Raw genomic sequence first — 17,815 nt, forward strand, 5'->3', positions numbered from 1 at the left:
ATTGTCAGCAAAGAGGAGTTCCCTGATGAGGACTTTCCGTACTTTGGTCTCCACTCTTAGACAGGCAAGGTTGAACAACCTGGCACCTGATCTTGTGTGGAGCAAAAATCCTTCTTCTGAAGACTTGAACGCATGTGAGAGCAGCAGGGAGAAGATCCCAAACAGTGTAGGCGAGAGAACACAGCCCTATTTCACGCCACTCAGGATAGGAAAGGGGTCTGATGAGGCACTGCTATGCTGAATTGTGCCTTTCATATTGTCATGGAATGAGGTGATGATACTTTGTCGCTTTTGGTGGACATCCGATCTTTTCTAGTAGTCTGAAGAGACCACGTCTGCTGACGAGGTCAAAGGCTTTGGTGAGATCAATGAAAGCAACATAGAGGAGCATCTGTTGTTCGCGGCATTTCTCCTGTAGCTGGCGAAAGGAGCACAGCATGTCAATGGTGGATCTCTCTGCTCAAAAGCCACACTGTGCCTCAGGGTAGACACGCTCGGCCAGCTTCTGGAGCCTGTTTAAAGCAACTCGAGCGAAGACTTTTCCCACTATGCTGAGCAGGGCGATTCTACGGTAGTTGTTGCAGTCACCGCGGTTACCCTTGTTCTTATAGAGGGTGATGACTAGACACGCCTCCCTGCGAGCGGATCTCTAAGAGAGCAAGACTACACCTTCTTCTGGCAGGGTAGGGATCCTGAAGAACCAAGACAGCATGGAGTGGGCTTCGCCATCAGAATCTCTTTGCTCAGCATGATAGAGCCACCTTCAAATGGCTCGGAACGCATACTGTCCATCCGACTGCTCACCGTCTCTGGTCCAGTACACCTACTCAGCATCTATGCTCCAACACTCTGCTCCCCACCTGAAGCTAAAGACCAGTTCTACGAGGAACTCCATAATATCATTAGTAACATCCCCAACACCGAACATCTATTCCTGCTGGGGGACTTTAATGCCAGGGTTGGGGCCGACCATGACTCATGGCCCTCCTTGCCTTGGGCGGAATGGCATTGGAAGGATGAATGAGAATGGATAGAGACTGCTTGAATTGTGTACCTATTATAACCTCTGCATCACCAACTTGTTCTTTTATATTAAACCCGGTCACCAGGTTTCTTGGAGGCACCCAAGATCACGTCGTTGGCATCAGCTGGACCTCATCGTCACAAGGCGAGCCTCTTTAAACAGAGTTCAAATCACGCGCAGCTTCCACAGTGCAGACTGCGACACTGACCACTCCCTGGTTTTCAGCAAGGTTAGACTCAAACCAAAGAAGCTGCATCACTCCAAGCAGAAGGGCCACCCGTGCATCAACACTAGCAGAATGTCTTATCCACAGCTGTTACACAAGTTTCTAAATTCACTTGAAAAAGCCCTTCAAAACACTCCTGTAGGGGATGTGGAGACCAAGTGGGCCCACATCAGAGATGCCATCTATGACTCAGCTATGACCACCTATGGCAAACGTGTGAAGCAGAATGCAGACTGGTTTCAATCTCACTTTGAAGAGCTGGAACCTGTCATAGCCACTAAGCGCATTGCACTGTTGAAATACAAGAAAGTCCCCAGCGAGTTAACATCCATAGCACTTAAAGCAGCCAGAAGCGCTGCACAAAGAACAGCCAGGCACTGTGCAAATGATTACAGGCAACACCAATGCAGTCATATTCAGCTGGCTTCTGACACCGGAAACATCAGAGGAATGTATGATGGCATTGAGAGAGCTTTTGGGCCAACCATCAAGAAGATCGCGCCCACCCCCCCTCAAGTCTAAATCAGGGGACACAATCACTGACCAACGCAAGCAAATGGACCGCTGGGTGGAGCACTACCTAGAACTGTACTCCAGGAAAATGCAGCCCAGTCTCTGCCAGTCATGGATGAGCTGGACGTACAGCCAACAAAATCTGAACTCAGTGATGCCATTGATTCTCTAGCCAGTGGAAAAGCCTCTGGGAAGGACGACATTACCCCTGAAATAATCAAGAGTGCCAAGCCTGCTATACTTTCAGCACTCTACGAACTGCTTTGCCTGTGCTGGAACGTGGGAGCAGTACCACAGGACATGCACGATGCAAGAGCACTAGGACAGGCAAAAGCACAGGTAAGACATGCGTAAGGGAATGGAGGAGTAGTAGTTTGGTTGTGTATTGAATATGGCATGGTTTGATATATGAATGTTAATTTTCTGGTAGCTTTTATTTTTGCATTGCGGCCAAGAGGCTGATTTATTCCTCAGTGACAGAGGGAAGGTAAGGAATGTGGGACTGTTGAAGGGAATTGGGGTTGCAGTTACTAATATTACACTTGAATTAGCCCTTCACATACTGCCCAGCCAGAAAGGAGCTGTCTAGGTTGCCTCGGCCCTTCCTCTTCCACCTGCTCCTCAACAGCTCACCTGATAAGGGGATAATTCTTGCCGCCACCTATGATGGCAATGTTGTGCAGCATATGGCAGACAGTGGTCCAGTCAGAGGAATCATCGTTTTAGAATGTCAATGGTCTGTTCCATCACATTTCACATGCTACCCAGCTGTGTATGGGATGCAAACTGGAGTCATTAGCCACGTCCAAGGGGAAGACTTACTTGTGCGTCCGTGTCTAATAATAATAATAAACGACAACTTATATTTATACAGCACCTTTAATGTAATAAAATGGCCCAAGGTGCTTCATAGGAGCTATATAAAACAAAATATGCCACCGAGCCACATAAGGAGATATTAAGTCAGAGTGTGGAGCTCCAAAATGGAGGCACTGGTGTCAAATTTGCATGGTATGCTGATTGATGTCATGATCTGCCTGCTCTGCATACTTCCGGTGGATGTTAACTGCACGCGTGTTAATACTGTCAGGTGCATTTCACCACAGAAGTGCAAGTGCACACGGCAGATGCCATTTTGGTCCCTAAAGGAGCACGCAGTGCCCCAACAATAGGTGCTACTGACCCTAATTGCGCATCCAGTACAAATCTCTGAAAAATTTAACAAAACTGTTTTAAAATGTGAAAAATACATTCAGCAAAATAGGAGCAGCAATAATGAAGCAGCATTAACATTTACTCTATTGAAAAATAATTTGGATAAACGGTGGAAATACACGAGTCACGGGCGACAGGAGTTCAATGATGGCTAAACACCCACAGAAATGGATTTGTTCTCAAGATATTCAAATAACATTGTAAATCAAGAGAGAGGAGCTTAAGTATATAAGCACTGTATGATTCCCAAGATATTATTTTCTACTCTAATGGTTTATTTTAAAAAATTATATACACTTGGTGCTGTCATAATTTATTCAATTTGCTGCCCATTTTCTTAGCTATTATTTAACTTCATTGCAAACACTGATGGCCAAGTTGGAAGTTTGTATCATGGCAACCCCTGAAAGAAGCGGTGCATTTTGTAAGGACATTTTTTTTTTAAATAATAAACTTTTGTGCCTATTCCAGTTGGCACTTTTATAGCACTGATGCACAATAACCATCAGTTTAAAAAGATTAAAATGCAACATCACCACCACAATTAATTTCTGAAGACATAATTTGTAGTTGGCTGCCAAAAGATTCTATGGTCCAATGCATGACCAATAGAACAGCTGATATATGGCAAGTGTGTTGAACATTTTGCATGATGCAAGAGACTTGCATTAAGAGTACAAATTGAAGCTGATTTCTTAGAGGGGAGAAAGAGTGCAACAACTATCAGAAGACATTTACATATACAAGAGAATGGAATATAATTGTTCTCCCTTTTGATGCCACTTACTCAGTTTGTCTATAACAGGCACGTAGCTCTTCCACTTCTGCAAATAATCAGCTCTGAATCCGTCTAATGAAAACAAGATGACTGGAGGCAGAGAATACCTGTAAAAATCAGTATGTTGGAAGGAAATTCAAATTTAAATTGTTGCAATTTTTCAAAGCAATAAGTACTCTATGTATTCTATAATGCAAATACATTTTTCTCTGACGTTATTTAAGAATGAAATAAGCAACACTACTCTTCCATACAGCATAAAAATGAAAAATAAAGCAAAGTTGATCATCTAAGCCATGCATATTGCTATATTTTGCATTCATATTCAAAAATTATTTCTAGCTTTCTCAATGAATTAATGAATATAATACATCACATGGACATTGAATTGCCACACAAACTTCATCCATCATCCCACTGACTGATCTACATTGGCTCCCAGTCAGTCAACACCTATATTTTCAACTTCTCATCCTCGTTTTCAAATCCTTCCATGGCCTCGCCCCTCCTTATCTCTGTGACCTCCTCCAGCGCAACAACACTCAGAACACTGTGCTCCTCTAAATCCCAGAGTTTAATTGTTCCACCATTGGCAGCTGTGCCTTTAGCTGCCTTGGCCCTAAGCTCTAGGATTCCCTCCCAAAACCTTTACTGTGGCATCCTAGTCATCAGCACAAGTCATAAGACAGAATAAGACCAGAGCTAAAATGAGGCTTGGGTAATATAAAGCACTGGACGGTAATGATTACTTTGAAAATACCAGAGATCATGCCTTCTATGCGTAACCATCTCCCATTAGATTTATAATACAGACATGAGCATAATCTCACCTACAATTTCTAGACAGTATCTTGCTGTATACATGCAGCCCAGGACAAAAAAAAAAAGTCACATTGCTAACTATCCCTGATAACGCAGATCCCACAAGGTAATGAAACAGGATTTGGTAAGTTCACAGTGGCTTGATGGCTCTAGTACTTGACTCTTAAATGAAAATTTGCACATTCAAATCCCCAGGTTGTTATTATTCGAATTTGATTTAAGTTAGAAGTTTCTTAAATCTTGCCAAGCCGTAAAATGCATTATTTCACAAACATGTGGCAATCCAGATTGATTTTTTTCCCCAGGCATTCACTTTACTATGTTGATATAATATCTCCCAACAGCTGGTCAGAGAGTGGCATAGACTGTAATCATGGGCAACTCCACAGCTCAGTGTTCTCACTTCATGACTGGAAGGGAGCAAGTAGCAACAAACAGCCTGCAAGGAGTGGCAACATTCTTACAACTGTAATATGTGGGATTACCTTTCTGTACACAGTTTGTGGAGGCCCCACTTCTATTTTTATTATTTGCTTTCAATGTAAAACCTATTACTGTCGATCATGTGAACACCTAAAATGACCACCTGAACAATCAACTCTGGTTCTGACCAAAAAAAGACAACTAGAATTCCCCACTCTGAATTTCTTCTTCCTCCACTGGTCTCAAAACTTTCCAAGGTTATTACTGCAGATTTGTTTGAGCACAATGGTCAAATCCACTTGCTAGGCTAAGTCAACCAAATTTCATTCTGCACTTTTTAATATATATTTATTAGCATATCCCTTATACTTTTGAATGGCAGGTCTATAGTGGCACATTCAATATTTGTCATTTGCTTTGTCGATTGAAATAACAGTGATTGCTATGAGGGGGTGATCTCTCGAGAATGCACATTTTTACTGGCCTCAAACATGGTGAAGAGGTAAACATTATTACCTGACTACTTCATCCTTTATCCTTAGATTACTGTTTTTTGTTAACTTAGCTGTTCATTCCCTATCTGTCGCTCCCTCAACTCAACATGGAACCAAATCTTTCCATATTTCCCAATGCCAGCAAAACAACACAGCGAGGAGGAAGAGAGAAAACGGAGCACTATAGGTCAATTAGCCTTTCATCAGACATTGGGAAAAATGCCAGATTCTATTATTCGGGATGTAGTAACAGGGCACTTAGAAAATCATATGATTAGGCAGAGTCAACACAGTTTTATGAAAAGGAAATCATGTACGACAAATCTATTAGAGTTTTTGAGGGTGCAACTATCAGGTATGATAAGAGGGAAAACAAGTGGATGTAGTCTTTTTGCATTGTCAGAAGGCATTCATCAGATGCCACACAAGAGTTTGTTACTTAAGATTAGACGTTATGGGATTGGGAGCAAGAATATTAGCTTGGATTGAGGATGTTGGTTAACAAACAGAAAACAGGTAATAGGAATAAATGGGTCATTTTCAGGATGGCAGTTTAGTGGGGTGCCGCAAGGATCAGTGCTTGGGCCTCAGCTATTTACAATATTTATCAATGACTTAGACAAGGAGACGGAGTATAATGTATCCAAGTTAGGTGGCAATTCAAAATTAAATGTGAGAAGGGCGCAAAGTGGCTGCAAAGGTTAAATGAGTGAAAAAATCAAATTAATCCACTTTGTTAAGAATAGAAAAGCAGAATATTCTTTAAAAGGTGAAAGACTGGTAAATGCTGGTATGAGAGGGGATTTGGGTGCCCTTGCACATGAAACACAGAAAGTTAACATACAGGTTCAGCAAGCAATTAGGAAGGCAAATGGTATGTTATACTCCAAGCCCTTTGGAAAAAAGCAGTTATGAAGTCTTTCTGCAATTATACAGGGCTTCGGTGAGAGCACACCTGGAATACTGTGTACAGTTTTGATCCCCTTATAGAAGCAAGGATATACTTTCCTTACTGGCGGTTCAACAAACGTTCACTAGATTGATTCCTGGGATGAAATGGTTGTCCTAAGAGGACAGATTACATCGAAGGAACCAGTATTCTCTGCAGTTTAGAAAAATGAGAGATGATTGCATTAAAAGATATAAAATTCTTAGAAGGGTTGGCATGGTAGATGCTGAGATACTGGACTGAACTTTCCTGGCCCATTGGGGGTGACCGGGAGGTGGGAGGGGTTGCAATATCAGGATGGAAGCCTGCCATAGAACATAGAACATTACAGCGCAGTACAGGCCCTTCGGCCCTCGATGTTGTGCCGACCTGTGAAACCATCTGACCTACACTATTCCATTTTCATCCATATGTCTATCCAATGACCACTTAAATGCCCTTAAAGTTGGCGAATCTACTACTGTTGCAGGCAGGGCGTTCCACGCCCCTACTACTCTGAGTAAAGAAACTACCTCTGACATCTGTCCTAAATCTATCACCCCTCAACTTAAAGCTATGTCCCCTCGTGTTTGCCATCACCATCCAAGGAAAAAGACTCTCACTATCCACCCTATCTAACTCTCTGATTATCTTATATGTCTCTATGAAGTCACCTCTCCTCCTCCTTTTCTCTAACGAAAACAACCTCATGTCCCTCAGCCTTTCCTCGTAAGACCTTCCCTCCATACCAGGCAACATCCTAGTAAATCTCCTCTGCACCCTTTCCAAAGCTTCCACATCCTTCCGATAATGCGGTGACCAGAACTGCACGCAATACTCCAGGTGCGGCCGCACCAGAGTTTTGTACAGCTGCAGCATGATCTCGTGGCTCCGAAACTCGATCCCCCTACTAATAAAAGCTAACACACCATATGCCTTCTTAACAGCCCTATTAACCTGGGTGGCAACTTTCAGGGATTTATGCACCTGGACACCAAGATCTCTCTGCTCATCTACACGACCAAGAATCTTCCCATTAGCCCAGTACTCTGCATTCCTGTCACTCCTTCCAAAGTGAATCACCTCACACTTTTCCGCATTAAACTCCATTTGCCATCTCTCAGCCTATCTATATCCCTCTGTAACCTACAACATCCTTCGGCACGATCCACAACTCCACCGACCTTCGTGTCATCCGCAAATTTACTAACCCACCCTTCTACACCCTCATCCAGGTCATTTATAAAAATGACAAACAGCAGTGCCCCCAAAACAGATCCTTGCGATACACCACTAGTAACTAAACTCCAGGATGAACATTTGCCATCAACCACCACCCTCTGTCTTCTTTCAGCTAGCCAATTTCTGATCCAAAGCACTAAATCACCTTCAATCCCATACTTCCGTATTTTCTGCAATAGCCTACCGTGGGGAACCTTATCAAACACCTTACTGAAATCCATATACACCACATCCACGGCTTTACCCTCATCCACCTGTTTGGCCACCTTCTCAAAAAACTCAATAAGGTTTGTGAGGCACGACCTACCCTTCACAAAGCCGTGCTGACTATCGCTAATGAACTTATTCTTTTCAAGATGATTATAAATCCTATCTCTTATAACCTTTTCCAACATTTTACCCACAACCGAAGTAAGGCTCACAGGTCTATAATTACCAGGGCTGTCTCTACTCCCCTTCTTGAACAAGGGGACAACATTTGCTATCCTCCAGTCTTCCAGCACTATTCCTGTCGACAATGACGACATAAAGATCAAGGACAAAGGCTCTGCAATCTCCTCCCTGGCTTCCCAGAGAATCCTAGGATAAATCCCATCTGGCCCAGGAGACTTATCTAATTTCACACTTTCCAAAATTGCTAACACCTCCTCCTTGTGAACCTCAATCCCATCTAGCCTAGTAGTCTGTATCTCAGTATTCTCCTCGACAACATTTTCTTTCTCTACTGTAAATACTGATGAAAAATATTCATTTAACGCTTCCCCTATCTCCTCTGATTCCACACACAACTTCCCACTACTATCCTTGATTGGCCCTAATCTAACTCTAGTCATTCTTTTATTCCTGATATACCTATAGAAAGCCTTAGGGTTTTCCTTGATCCTATCCGCCAATGACTTCTCGTGTCCTCTCCTCGCTCTTCTTAGCTCTCCCTTTAGATCCTTCCTGGCTAGCTTGTAACTCTCAAGCGCCCTAACTGAGCCTTCGCGTCTCATCCTAACATAAGCCTTCTTCTTCCTCTTGACAAGCGCTTCAACTTCTTTAGTAAACCACGGCTCCCTCGCTCGACAATTTCCTCCCTGCCTGACAGGTACATACTTATCAAGGACACGCAGTAGCTGCTCCTTGAATAAGCTCCGCATTTCGATTGTGCCCATCCCCTGCAGTTTCCTTCCCCATCCTAAATCTTGCCTAATAGCATCATAATTTCCTTTCCCCCAGCTACAATTCTTGCCCTGCGGTATATACCTGTCCCTGCCCATCGCTAAGGTAAACCTAACCGAATTGTGATCACTATCACCAAAGTGCTCACCTACATCTAAATCTAACACCTGGCCGGGTTCATTACCCAGTACCAAATCCAATGTGGCATCGCCCCTGGTTGGCCTGTCTGCATACTGTGTCAGAAAACCCTCCTGCACTCACCGGACAAAAACTGACCCATCTAAAGTACTCGAACTATGGTATTTCCAGTCAATATTTGGAAAGTTAAAGTCCCCCATAACAACTACCCTGTTACTCTTGCTCCTGTCGAGAATCATCTTCGCTATCCTTTCCTCTACATCTCTGGAACTATTTGGAGGTCTATAGAAAACTCCCAACAGGGTGACCTCTCCTCTCCTGTTTCTAACCTCGGCCCATATTACCTCAGTAGACGAGTCCTCAAACGTCCTTTCTGCCGCCGTAATACTCTCCTTGATTAACAATGCCACACCCCCCCTCTTTTACCATCTTCTCTGTTCTTACTGAAACATCTAAATCCCGGAACCTGCAACATCCATTCCTGTCCCTGCTCTACCCATGTCTCCGAAATGGCCACAACATCGAGATCCCAGGTACCAACCCATGCTGCAAGCTCACCCACCTTATTCCGGATGCTCCTGGCTTTGAAGTAGACACACTTTAAACCAAGTTCTTGCTTGCCAGTGCCCTCTTGCGTCCTTGTAACCTTATCCCTGACCTCACTACTCTCAACATCCTGTACACTGGAACTACCAATTTAGGTTCCCATTCCCCTGCTGAATTAGTTTAAACCCCCCCGAAGAGCACTAGCAAATCTCCCCCCAGGATATTGGTACCCCTCTGTTTCAGGTGAAGACCATCCTGTTTGTAGAGGTCCCACCTACCCCAGAAAGAGCCCCAATTATCCAGGAAACCAAAACTCTCTCTCCTACACCATCCCTGCAGCCACGTGTTCAACTCCTCTCTCTCCCTATTCCTCGCTTCGCTAGCACGTGGCACGGGCAACAACCCAGAGATAACAACTCTGTTTGTTCTCGCTCTAAGCTTCCACCCTAGCTCCCTGAATTTCTGCCTTAAATCCCCATCTCTCTTCCTACCTATGTCGTTGGTGCCTATGTGGACCACGACTTGGGGCTGCTCCCCCTCCCCCTTAAGGATCCCAAAAACACGATCCGAGACATCACGAACCCTGGCACCTGGGAGGCAACACACCAACCGTGAGTCTCTCTCGTTCCCACAGAACCTCCTATCTGTTCCCATAACTACGGAGTCCCCAATGACGAATGCTTTGCTCCTCTTCCCCCTTCCCTTCTGAGCAACAGGGACAGACTCTGTGCCAAAGACCTGTACCCCATTGCTTACCCCTGGTAAGTCCCCCCCCCCAACAGTATCCAAAACGGTATACCTGTTGTTGAGGGAAACGGCCACAGGGGATCCCTGCACTGCCTGCTGGTTCCCTCTCCTTCCCCTGACGGTAACCCATCGACCTACTTCTTTTACCTGAGGTGTGACTACCTCCCTATAACTCCTCTCAATAACCCCCTCCGCCTCCTTACCCCCTCCTTACCTTACCCTCCATAATCACCTTGGAGTCAGATATTCCAAAGGGAGGCTGGCATAGCAGGAGGACTTCGTGCTTGCACACAGCAGACAGGTAACTAATCCTGTTAAAGGCAAATACCTTGAATTTTACGAGGCTTTTCAGATATTTCTGGAAGTGCATGGGAATCACGGGGCTTCAGAGCCTCGCCAGGTATACGGAGGTGGTGAGCTAGTGGGAGGACACATCTTGCTCCAAACAGAAACCATTGAGTCCTAGCATGCCTTGGCAGGAAGGGTGGAACATTTTGGGCACAGGCACTGTCAGGAGAAGGGGAAATGGTGCAAGAGCTGCAGGGGCATACTGCCAATGTGGCATATCAAATCTAGCACTTTGTGGGTAAAGCAAGGATGGAAAGAAGTCCTGGAAACTGAGCGAACGTACATGCCATGGAACTCATTCTCTCAGGTCTTGGTTGCTCCAGAGAGGAGGAGCAGCAGAGAGGGAGGGAGGGGCAGCAGGAGCATCAACCTCAGGGTTTGGGGCGGAGATGGAGGAGAAGGGCACAGAGGAGCATGCAACCAGCCTCCTGTGCAGAGAAGAGAAGAGATTATCAGCTACAGATCCGGTCTACAGATCGAGATTCAGCTACCTTCAGATGTTGCAGTAGCAACATCAAAGACTACAACTCTCCAGGGAGGCCGTCACAGAGCTGTGTGCCATTATGGATCCCCATGGGAAATGGTGACCATCCAATGCCAGTGGTGTTGAAGGTCATCGTGGCACTGAGTTTCTATGCCTCAGGATCATTTTAGGGATCCGCTGCAGATATGCGTGGGATCACCCAATCAGCAGCTTATCACTACATCGAGATGGTGACCAATGCCATCTTCAAGAGTGACAACCAGTACATGCACCCATGTACCAATCCAGACAGCCAGGCTAAAAAGGGCTATAGGATTCTCCAGAGGTGCAGGATGACATTGACTGCACACATGGCCATCAAGGCTCCCACAGATCAGACTGCAGCCTTCATCAACAGGAAGAGCTTCCACCCGCTCAATGTACAACTGGCCTGCGACCACCACAAGCGCTTCCTGCAGGCGTGTGCACAGTTCCCGGGAAGCTGCCACAGCACCTACACACTGAGGCAGCCCCAGGTGCCAGACCTTTTCAAGCCCCCCCGTATGCCTTTAAGGATAGAAACAGGGGTACAACAGCTGCCACAACACAACTTGAACGACCATTGAGCAGAAGATGCAGTTCAGATGCCTGGATAGATCTGGCGGAGCCCTTCAGTATGTCCCAGCAAGGATCTCGTATAATGTGGTGGTTTTCTGTGCCTGCCACTACAAAAAGAACAGCATTGGAGCAATGAAGATATCATTGAGCACGATGCCTCCTCTAACCAGGAGGAGATGGAAGATGATGATGATGATCAGGCGCTGGATGTTGGATAGCCCCAGGGACCATATGAGATATGTGCAAGGGAGCATAGGCAAGGCAGCATGGAGATACAAGCAAAAGGAGGCTCATGACAGGTTAAAACAGACACAGCTGACATGATCCTTAGTGACAGATCCACACAATTCAATAAATCCTCAGCGCTCTGCAGCCCTGTCACTGCCTCCTTCATTGACCTTGTCATCTACCTACACCCAGTGAGGTTTCACACTGAAGCATGGGCAGTGCCTGGACCTCACACGATGTGCTCCCACCTGTCAAATCCTTTAACGGAGTCAGGGTATTCCTGCAGTCCCTGCGCCCACAAGAAATGCAAGCAGTCCTCAAACCTCGGCAGAACAAAACACCGCAAGGCTGCATGCTTCCAAAAAAAAGTAAGCCATGAACCCCAAGTGCAGCTAGGTGCTCTTCTTAAATCTACATGGTTCTCCCCCCTGCGCGGTCAGCTGAGGTGAAAGCAGGCTGCTAACCTTGTTGCCCCATGGTTTGGGAGACCTTGGCCTACGTCCTCTGGCTGCCTGAGGCCCAGAGGACCCTGGCATATGGTGGGCACAAGTGCAGGACCCTCCTCTGTCACTGCAGCTGAGTGAGACGCTGCAGTCACTAACAGAGGGACTGAGGAGCAGCAGCTGTCCACGCCAGGAGCACCAAGAGGAGCCCTCAGATGCATCAAGTAGCCACTCCACCGCCCTTTCAAGTCACACCTGCACCTCCCTGCTGACCTGAGGAATGAGAGTACCTGGCGCTGAATCCAGGGCCTTGACCCACACCTTCATCCAGCCATTGCAGCACAAAGCTCCCGATGTGGTGCTGGCAGGCAGGTCTGCACGCATTGGAGGCATCCACTGTGTGGTTGGCTGGATAAGTCTCTCGACGAGGGTGGTCAATCTCTCGATGGACGATACCAAGCACGCAAACGCCAGAGACATGGCAGCACTCATGGCCTGGATGGACACCACCAACGCTCATGCCAGGGTTGCAGAGCCTCTGGAAGCTTTGCCAGATGTTCCCTCACCTCAAGCTGTAACTCCAGCACCTTCTGCCTGTCATCAGCCTGAGGTACAGCATCGCCGGGCCTTCCCACAGTCCTCCAAGCGTCAGTGACCTCAGCTATCACAGCCCCCTACAGCTGCTCAGGCACATCTGTGCTGATCATAGGAGATTGTGATCCCAGATCTACTCATGAACAGATGCTCACCAATGTGAGAGTATCTGCACTGGTGGAAGGTGCAGGAGAATGATGTGACGGTGCACCGAAGCTCCCTCCTCCTCGGTGGACAGCTGTTCCCCCGATCTCTCAAGCTGTCTGCTCTTCACCTGGGTGAGAGTGATGATTCATTAGAAGATAACGGGCTTTCCATCACTCCCTTCTGTCCACTTCTGGTGTGGAACTCCATGTGACCTTTGGTGAACACATGAGCATGATGCCTTGTGTTTGTCAGAGGCTCTCTTGTGCCCATCCATTAGACCACTCACTCTCTCATGTCTCCACTCCTGTCTCACCGCAATGGAATGGCCCCCATGCTATCCTCCAAGCTCCAGTCCCTACTCCTCCATTAGGGTCAGGGTTGTGAGGAGCAGGACGCCACCGCTGGTCTTTGCCCTTTCCCTCACATTGTGGACTTCTTTACCTGCAAGCACACAGATGACCATTTAGGTGCCTGACAAAGACAAGCTCAACGCCTATGCTGGAGGTCACCTGACTGCCCATGATGACGCCACAGGAATGCTTCCTGCATGCAGCCACTCAGAGGCCGCAGTGCAGGAGTCAATTGTGATGGGTCAGGGCCATTCACAGAGATGCTGCCACGCCTGCGACAGGTATGGATACTGCCTGGCCCCATTGCCAATGACTGGGTTAGCATTTCTTTTCTAGCTAGCTCAGCCTTATGCATTGCTCTCCTTAATTGCCTTCACATGGCAAAATGTGTTGCACCTATCTTGGTGGATCAAGAGGCCATTTGCCCACTTGCGGCAATACAGCCATGTTCTAGAGACAACCCCACAGCTGCTGACCTCCTCTGCGATCTCCGTCCAGCCTTGTTTAGTCTGACGGGCAGGTCTCCTCCTCCCATCCTGGATGAAGAGCACCTCCCTTCCGCCTTGCCCAAGCAGCCTGGAGGAGAACACGCAGGGAGGTGTTGCTAAACCATGGGGTCACCTGGAGTCTTGACTCTGCCATTCTTGAATAGGCCTGCTTTCACTGCTGTTCCTCTCGGGTTTCTTTGTTGCTGTATTTAAAGGAATGCTGGCAGGCCTAAATATGGTGCCAGCACTCCCGGCGGTGTGATCTCACAACACCGCCAGCGGCTCATTGGATGCCTCCTCCATTTGCAAGCAGTTGATTGGCTGGCAGCAACAGAATAGCATACCCCAGCCTGCAGCCCCCGCTGGAGAGTCTAGAACTAGGAGAAATAGTCTCTGGATAGGGGATTTAGAACTGAGATGAGGAGAAAGTGCTTCTCTCCGTGGGTTGTGAATCTTTGGACGTCCCTATCCCAGAGGGCTGTGAATGCTCAATTGTTGGGCATATTCAAGACTGAGGTCAATAGATTTTGGACATTAACGGAATCAAGGGTATAAGGCGGGATAGTGGAGTTGAGGCAGAGGATCAGCCATAATTTTACTGAATGGTGAAGCAGGCTCAAAGAAGCAATATGGTCTACTCCTGCTCCTACTGTATTCTTGACTACTGAACATCAAGAATCTACTACAGAAAGAGTTGGGGGGATGGGGGGGGGGGTGCACAGTGCAGAGAGCAAAAGACAGTGTGTTATTCGTCAGGTATGAAAGCCCTTGCTGATGTTTCCCCTCACTAACCAAGCAATACTGAGGCTAAATGAAAAGCTTCTACCAGGTTGTGATCAGCTAAGTGTGAAACGACCAGGCCTTGAATTGTTCCAATCTCCCCTTTTTATTTCTTGCTGGGTGATCCACAATTCCACAGCCAAGGTAAGGCAAGAGCAGCCCAAGGTCTAGAGAGAGTAGATAGGGAGAAACAGTTCCCACTCATGAAAAGATAGAGAATGAAAAGGCACAGATTTAAAGTAATTGGTGAAAGAAGCAAAAGCAACATGAGGAAAAACTTTTTCACGCAGCAAGTGCTTAAGGTCTGGCGTGCACTGCCTGAGAACGTGGTGGAGGCAGGTTCAATTGAAGCATTCAAATGGGAATTGGACACTTATATGAAAAGGAACAATGTGCAGGGTTATGGGGAAAAGGCTGGGAATGGCACTAAGTTAATTGCTCTTTTGGAGAACCGGTGCTGACACGATGGGCTGAATGGCCTTCTTCTGTGCTGTAACAATTCTGTGATTCTGTGAACCATACGTCTTCATGTTCTCTCTCTATACTGAAAAGTAGATGATTTCTCCACAGGGCCATCCCTAATGGTCCAGCCAAGATCTTGAGTTCAGCACCTAAGCCTATAAAACAGGCCATCAAAAAGCTCACGTACTGACATAAGAGATAGAGATAACACAAGTTTTATCAAGTTTTGTTCATCAAATAAAATACAAATTTGCAAACATTCCCAGGAAAAATCTGGCATTCATTCCCAGGCGATTAAGATAAAGCTGGATAATTAATGATTTTTTTTTTTACACACAATTATAGAGTCATACAGCATAGAAACAGGCCCTTTGGCCCACCGCGTCCATGCCGACCATAATGCCTATCTATACTAATCCCACCTGCCTGCATTAATTCCATATCATTTTGTGCCTTTCTCATTCAAGTACCTGTCCAGATGCCTCTTAAATGTTGCTACTGTTCCTGCCTCCGCCACCTCCTCAGGCAGCTCATTCAGATACACACTATTCTTTGTGTGAAATATTTACCCCTTTGATCCCCTTTAAACCTCCTCCCTCTCACCTTAAATCTATGCCCTCTAGTTTTAGTCACCCCTACCATGGGAAACAGACTCTGGCTATCTACCCTATCTATGTCTCTCATAATTTTATATACCTCCATCATGTCCCCTCTCAGCCTCCTTCGCTCCAGGGAAAACAGACCCAGCCTATCCAATCTCTCTTTATAACTCATGCCCTCCAAACCAGGCAACATCCTTGTGAATCTTTTCTGCACCCTCTCTAGCTTAATCACATCTTTCCTGTAGTGCGGCGACCAGAACTGCACACAGTACTCCAAATGCGGCCTAACCAACGTTATGTACAACTGCAACATGACGTCCCAACTCTTGTACTCAATGCCTCGGCCGATGAAGGCAAGCATGCCATATGCCTTCTCCACCACCCTGTCTACCTGTGTTGCCACTTTCAGGGAACTATGTACTTGCACCCCAAGGTGTCTCTGCTCAACAACTCTCCCCAGGGCCCTGCCATTCACTGTATATGTCCTGCCCTGGTTTAACTTCCCAAAATGCATCACTTCACACTTGTCTGCGTTAAATTCCATTTGCCACTCCCTTGCCCGCTTTCCCAGTTGATCTATATCCTGTTGTAACCTTAGACAACCCGCTTCACTATCCACTATACCACCAACTTTGGTGTCATCTGCAAACTTGCTAATCATGCCCCTTACATTCACATCCAAGTCATTAATATATATGACAAACAGAGCGCCCAGCACCGATCCCTGTGGCACACCACTGGTCACCAACCTCCAATCTGAAAAACGACCCTCCACTACCACCCTCTGCCTCCTATCACCAAGTCAATTTTGCTAGCTCACCCTGGATCCCATGTGTTCGAACCTTCTGGACCAGCCTACCATGTGGGACCTTGTCAAAGGCCTTGCTAAAGTCCATGTAGACAACGTCCATCGCCCTGCCCTTGTCAATCCTCTTGGTCACCTCCTCGAAAAACTCAATCAAATTCGTGAGACATGATTTCCCACGCACAAAGCCATGCTGACTATCCCTAATCAGACCATGCCTTTCCAGATGCATATAAATCCTGTCTCTCAGAATCCCTTCCAATAACTTTCCCACCACTGATGTAAGGCTCACCGGCATGTAGTTCCCTGGCTTATCCCTGCTGCCTTTCTTAAATAAAGGCACAACATTAGCTATCCTCCAGTCTTCCGGTACCTCACCCGTGGCTAACAATGATACAAAAATCTCCGTCAGGGCCCCAGCAATCTCCTCTCTTGCTTCCCATAGCATCCTAGGATACACCTGGTCAGGCCCTGGGGATTTATCCACCTTAATGTGCTTCAAAACCTCCAACACCCCCTCCTTTGTAATGTTGATGTGCTCCAGGATATCGCTATTCCCTCCCTTGAACTCACTAGCTTCCATGACCTTCTCCATGGTAAATATGGATGAGAAATATTCATTTAAGACCTCGCCCATTTCCCGTGGCTCCACACATAGATTGCCACACTGATCCTTAAAGGGACCTACTCTCTCCCTAGCTACCCTTGTACTCTTAATATACTTATAGAATCTTTTAGGATTCTCCTTTATCTTATCTGCCAGGGAAATCTCATGGCCCCTTTTCGCCCTCCTAATTTCCTTAAGTGTAGTCCTACATCCCCTATATCCGAGGGACTTGCTCGATCCCAGCTGCCTATACCTGACATATGCCTCCTTCTTTGTCCTGACCAGATCCTCAATATCCCTCGTCAACCAAGGTTCCCTAAACTTGCCAGACTTGCCCTTCCATCTAACAGGAACATGCCAGCCCTGAACTCTTCCTATCTCACTTTTAAAAGCCTCCCACTTGCCAGACGTCCCTTTACCTATAAACAGCCTCTCCCATTCAACTTTTGAAAGTTCCTGTCTGATGCCATCGAAATTAGCCTTCCCCCAATTTAGGCCTTCAACTTGAGGACCAGTCCTATCCTTTTCCATAACTATCTTGAAGCTAATAGAGTTATGGTCACTAGTCCCAAAATGCTCCCCCACTGACACATCAACCACCTGCCCATCCTCATTTCCTA

General features: G+C 46.4%; 1 protein-coding gene across 2 annotated transcripts in view; it reads right to left on the reverse strand.

Annotated features, from left to right (window-relative positions):
* The window catches only part of LOC137358739 (venom phosphodiesterase 2-like), a 194,012-nt gene that overhangs the window by 115,982 nt on the left and 60,215 nt on the right, over window positions 1–17,815 (reverse strand). For both annotated transcript variants that reach the window (XM_068025035.1, XM_068025024.1), the window contains exon 5: window positions 3,766–3,863. In XM_068025035.1, the coding sequence (XP_067881136.1) occupies window positions 3,766–3,863 (98 nt within the window). The remainder of the gene's footprint in view (window positions 1–3,765; window positions 3,864–17,815) is intronic.

This window comes from Heterodontus francisci, chromosome 3 (genome assembly GCF_036365525.1).
Source record: "Heterodontus francisci isolate sHetFra1 chromosome 3, sHetFra1.hap1, whole genome shotgun sequence".
NCBI lineage: Eukaryota > Metazoa > Chordata > Chondrichthyes > Heterodontiformes > Heterodontidae > Heterodontus > Heterodontus francisci.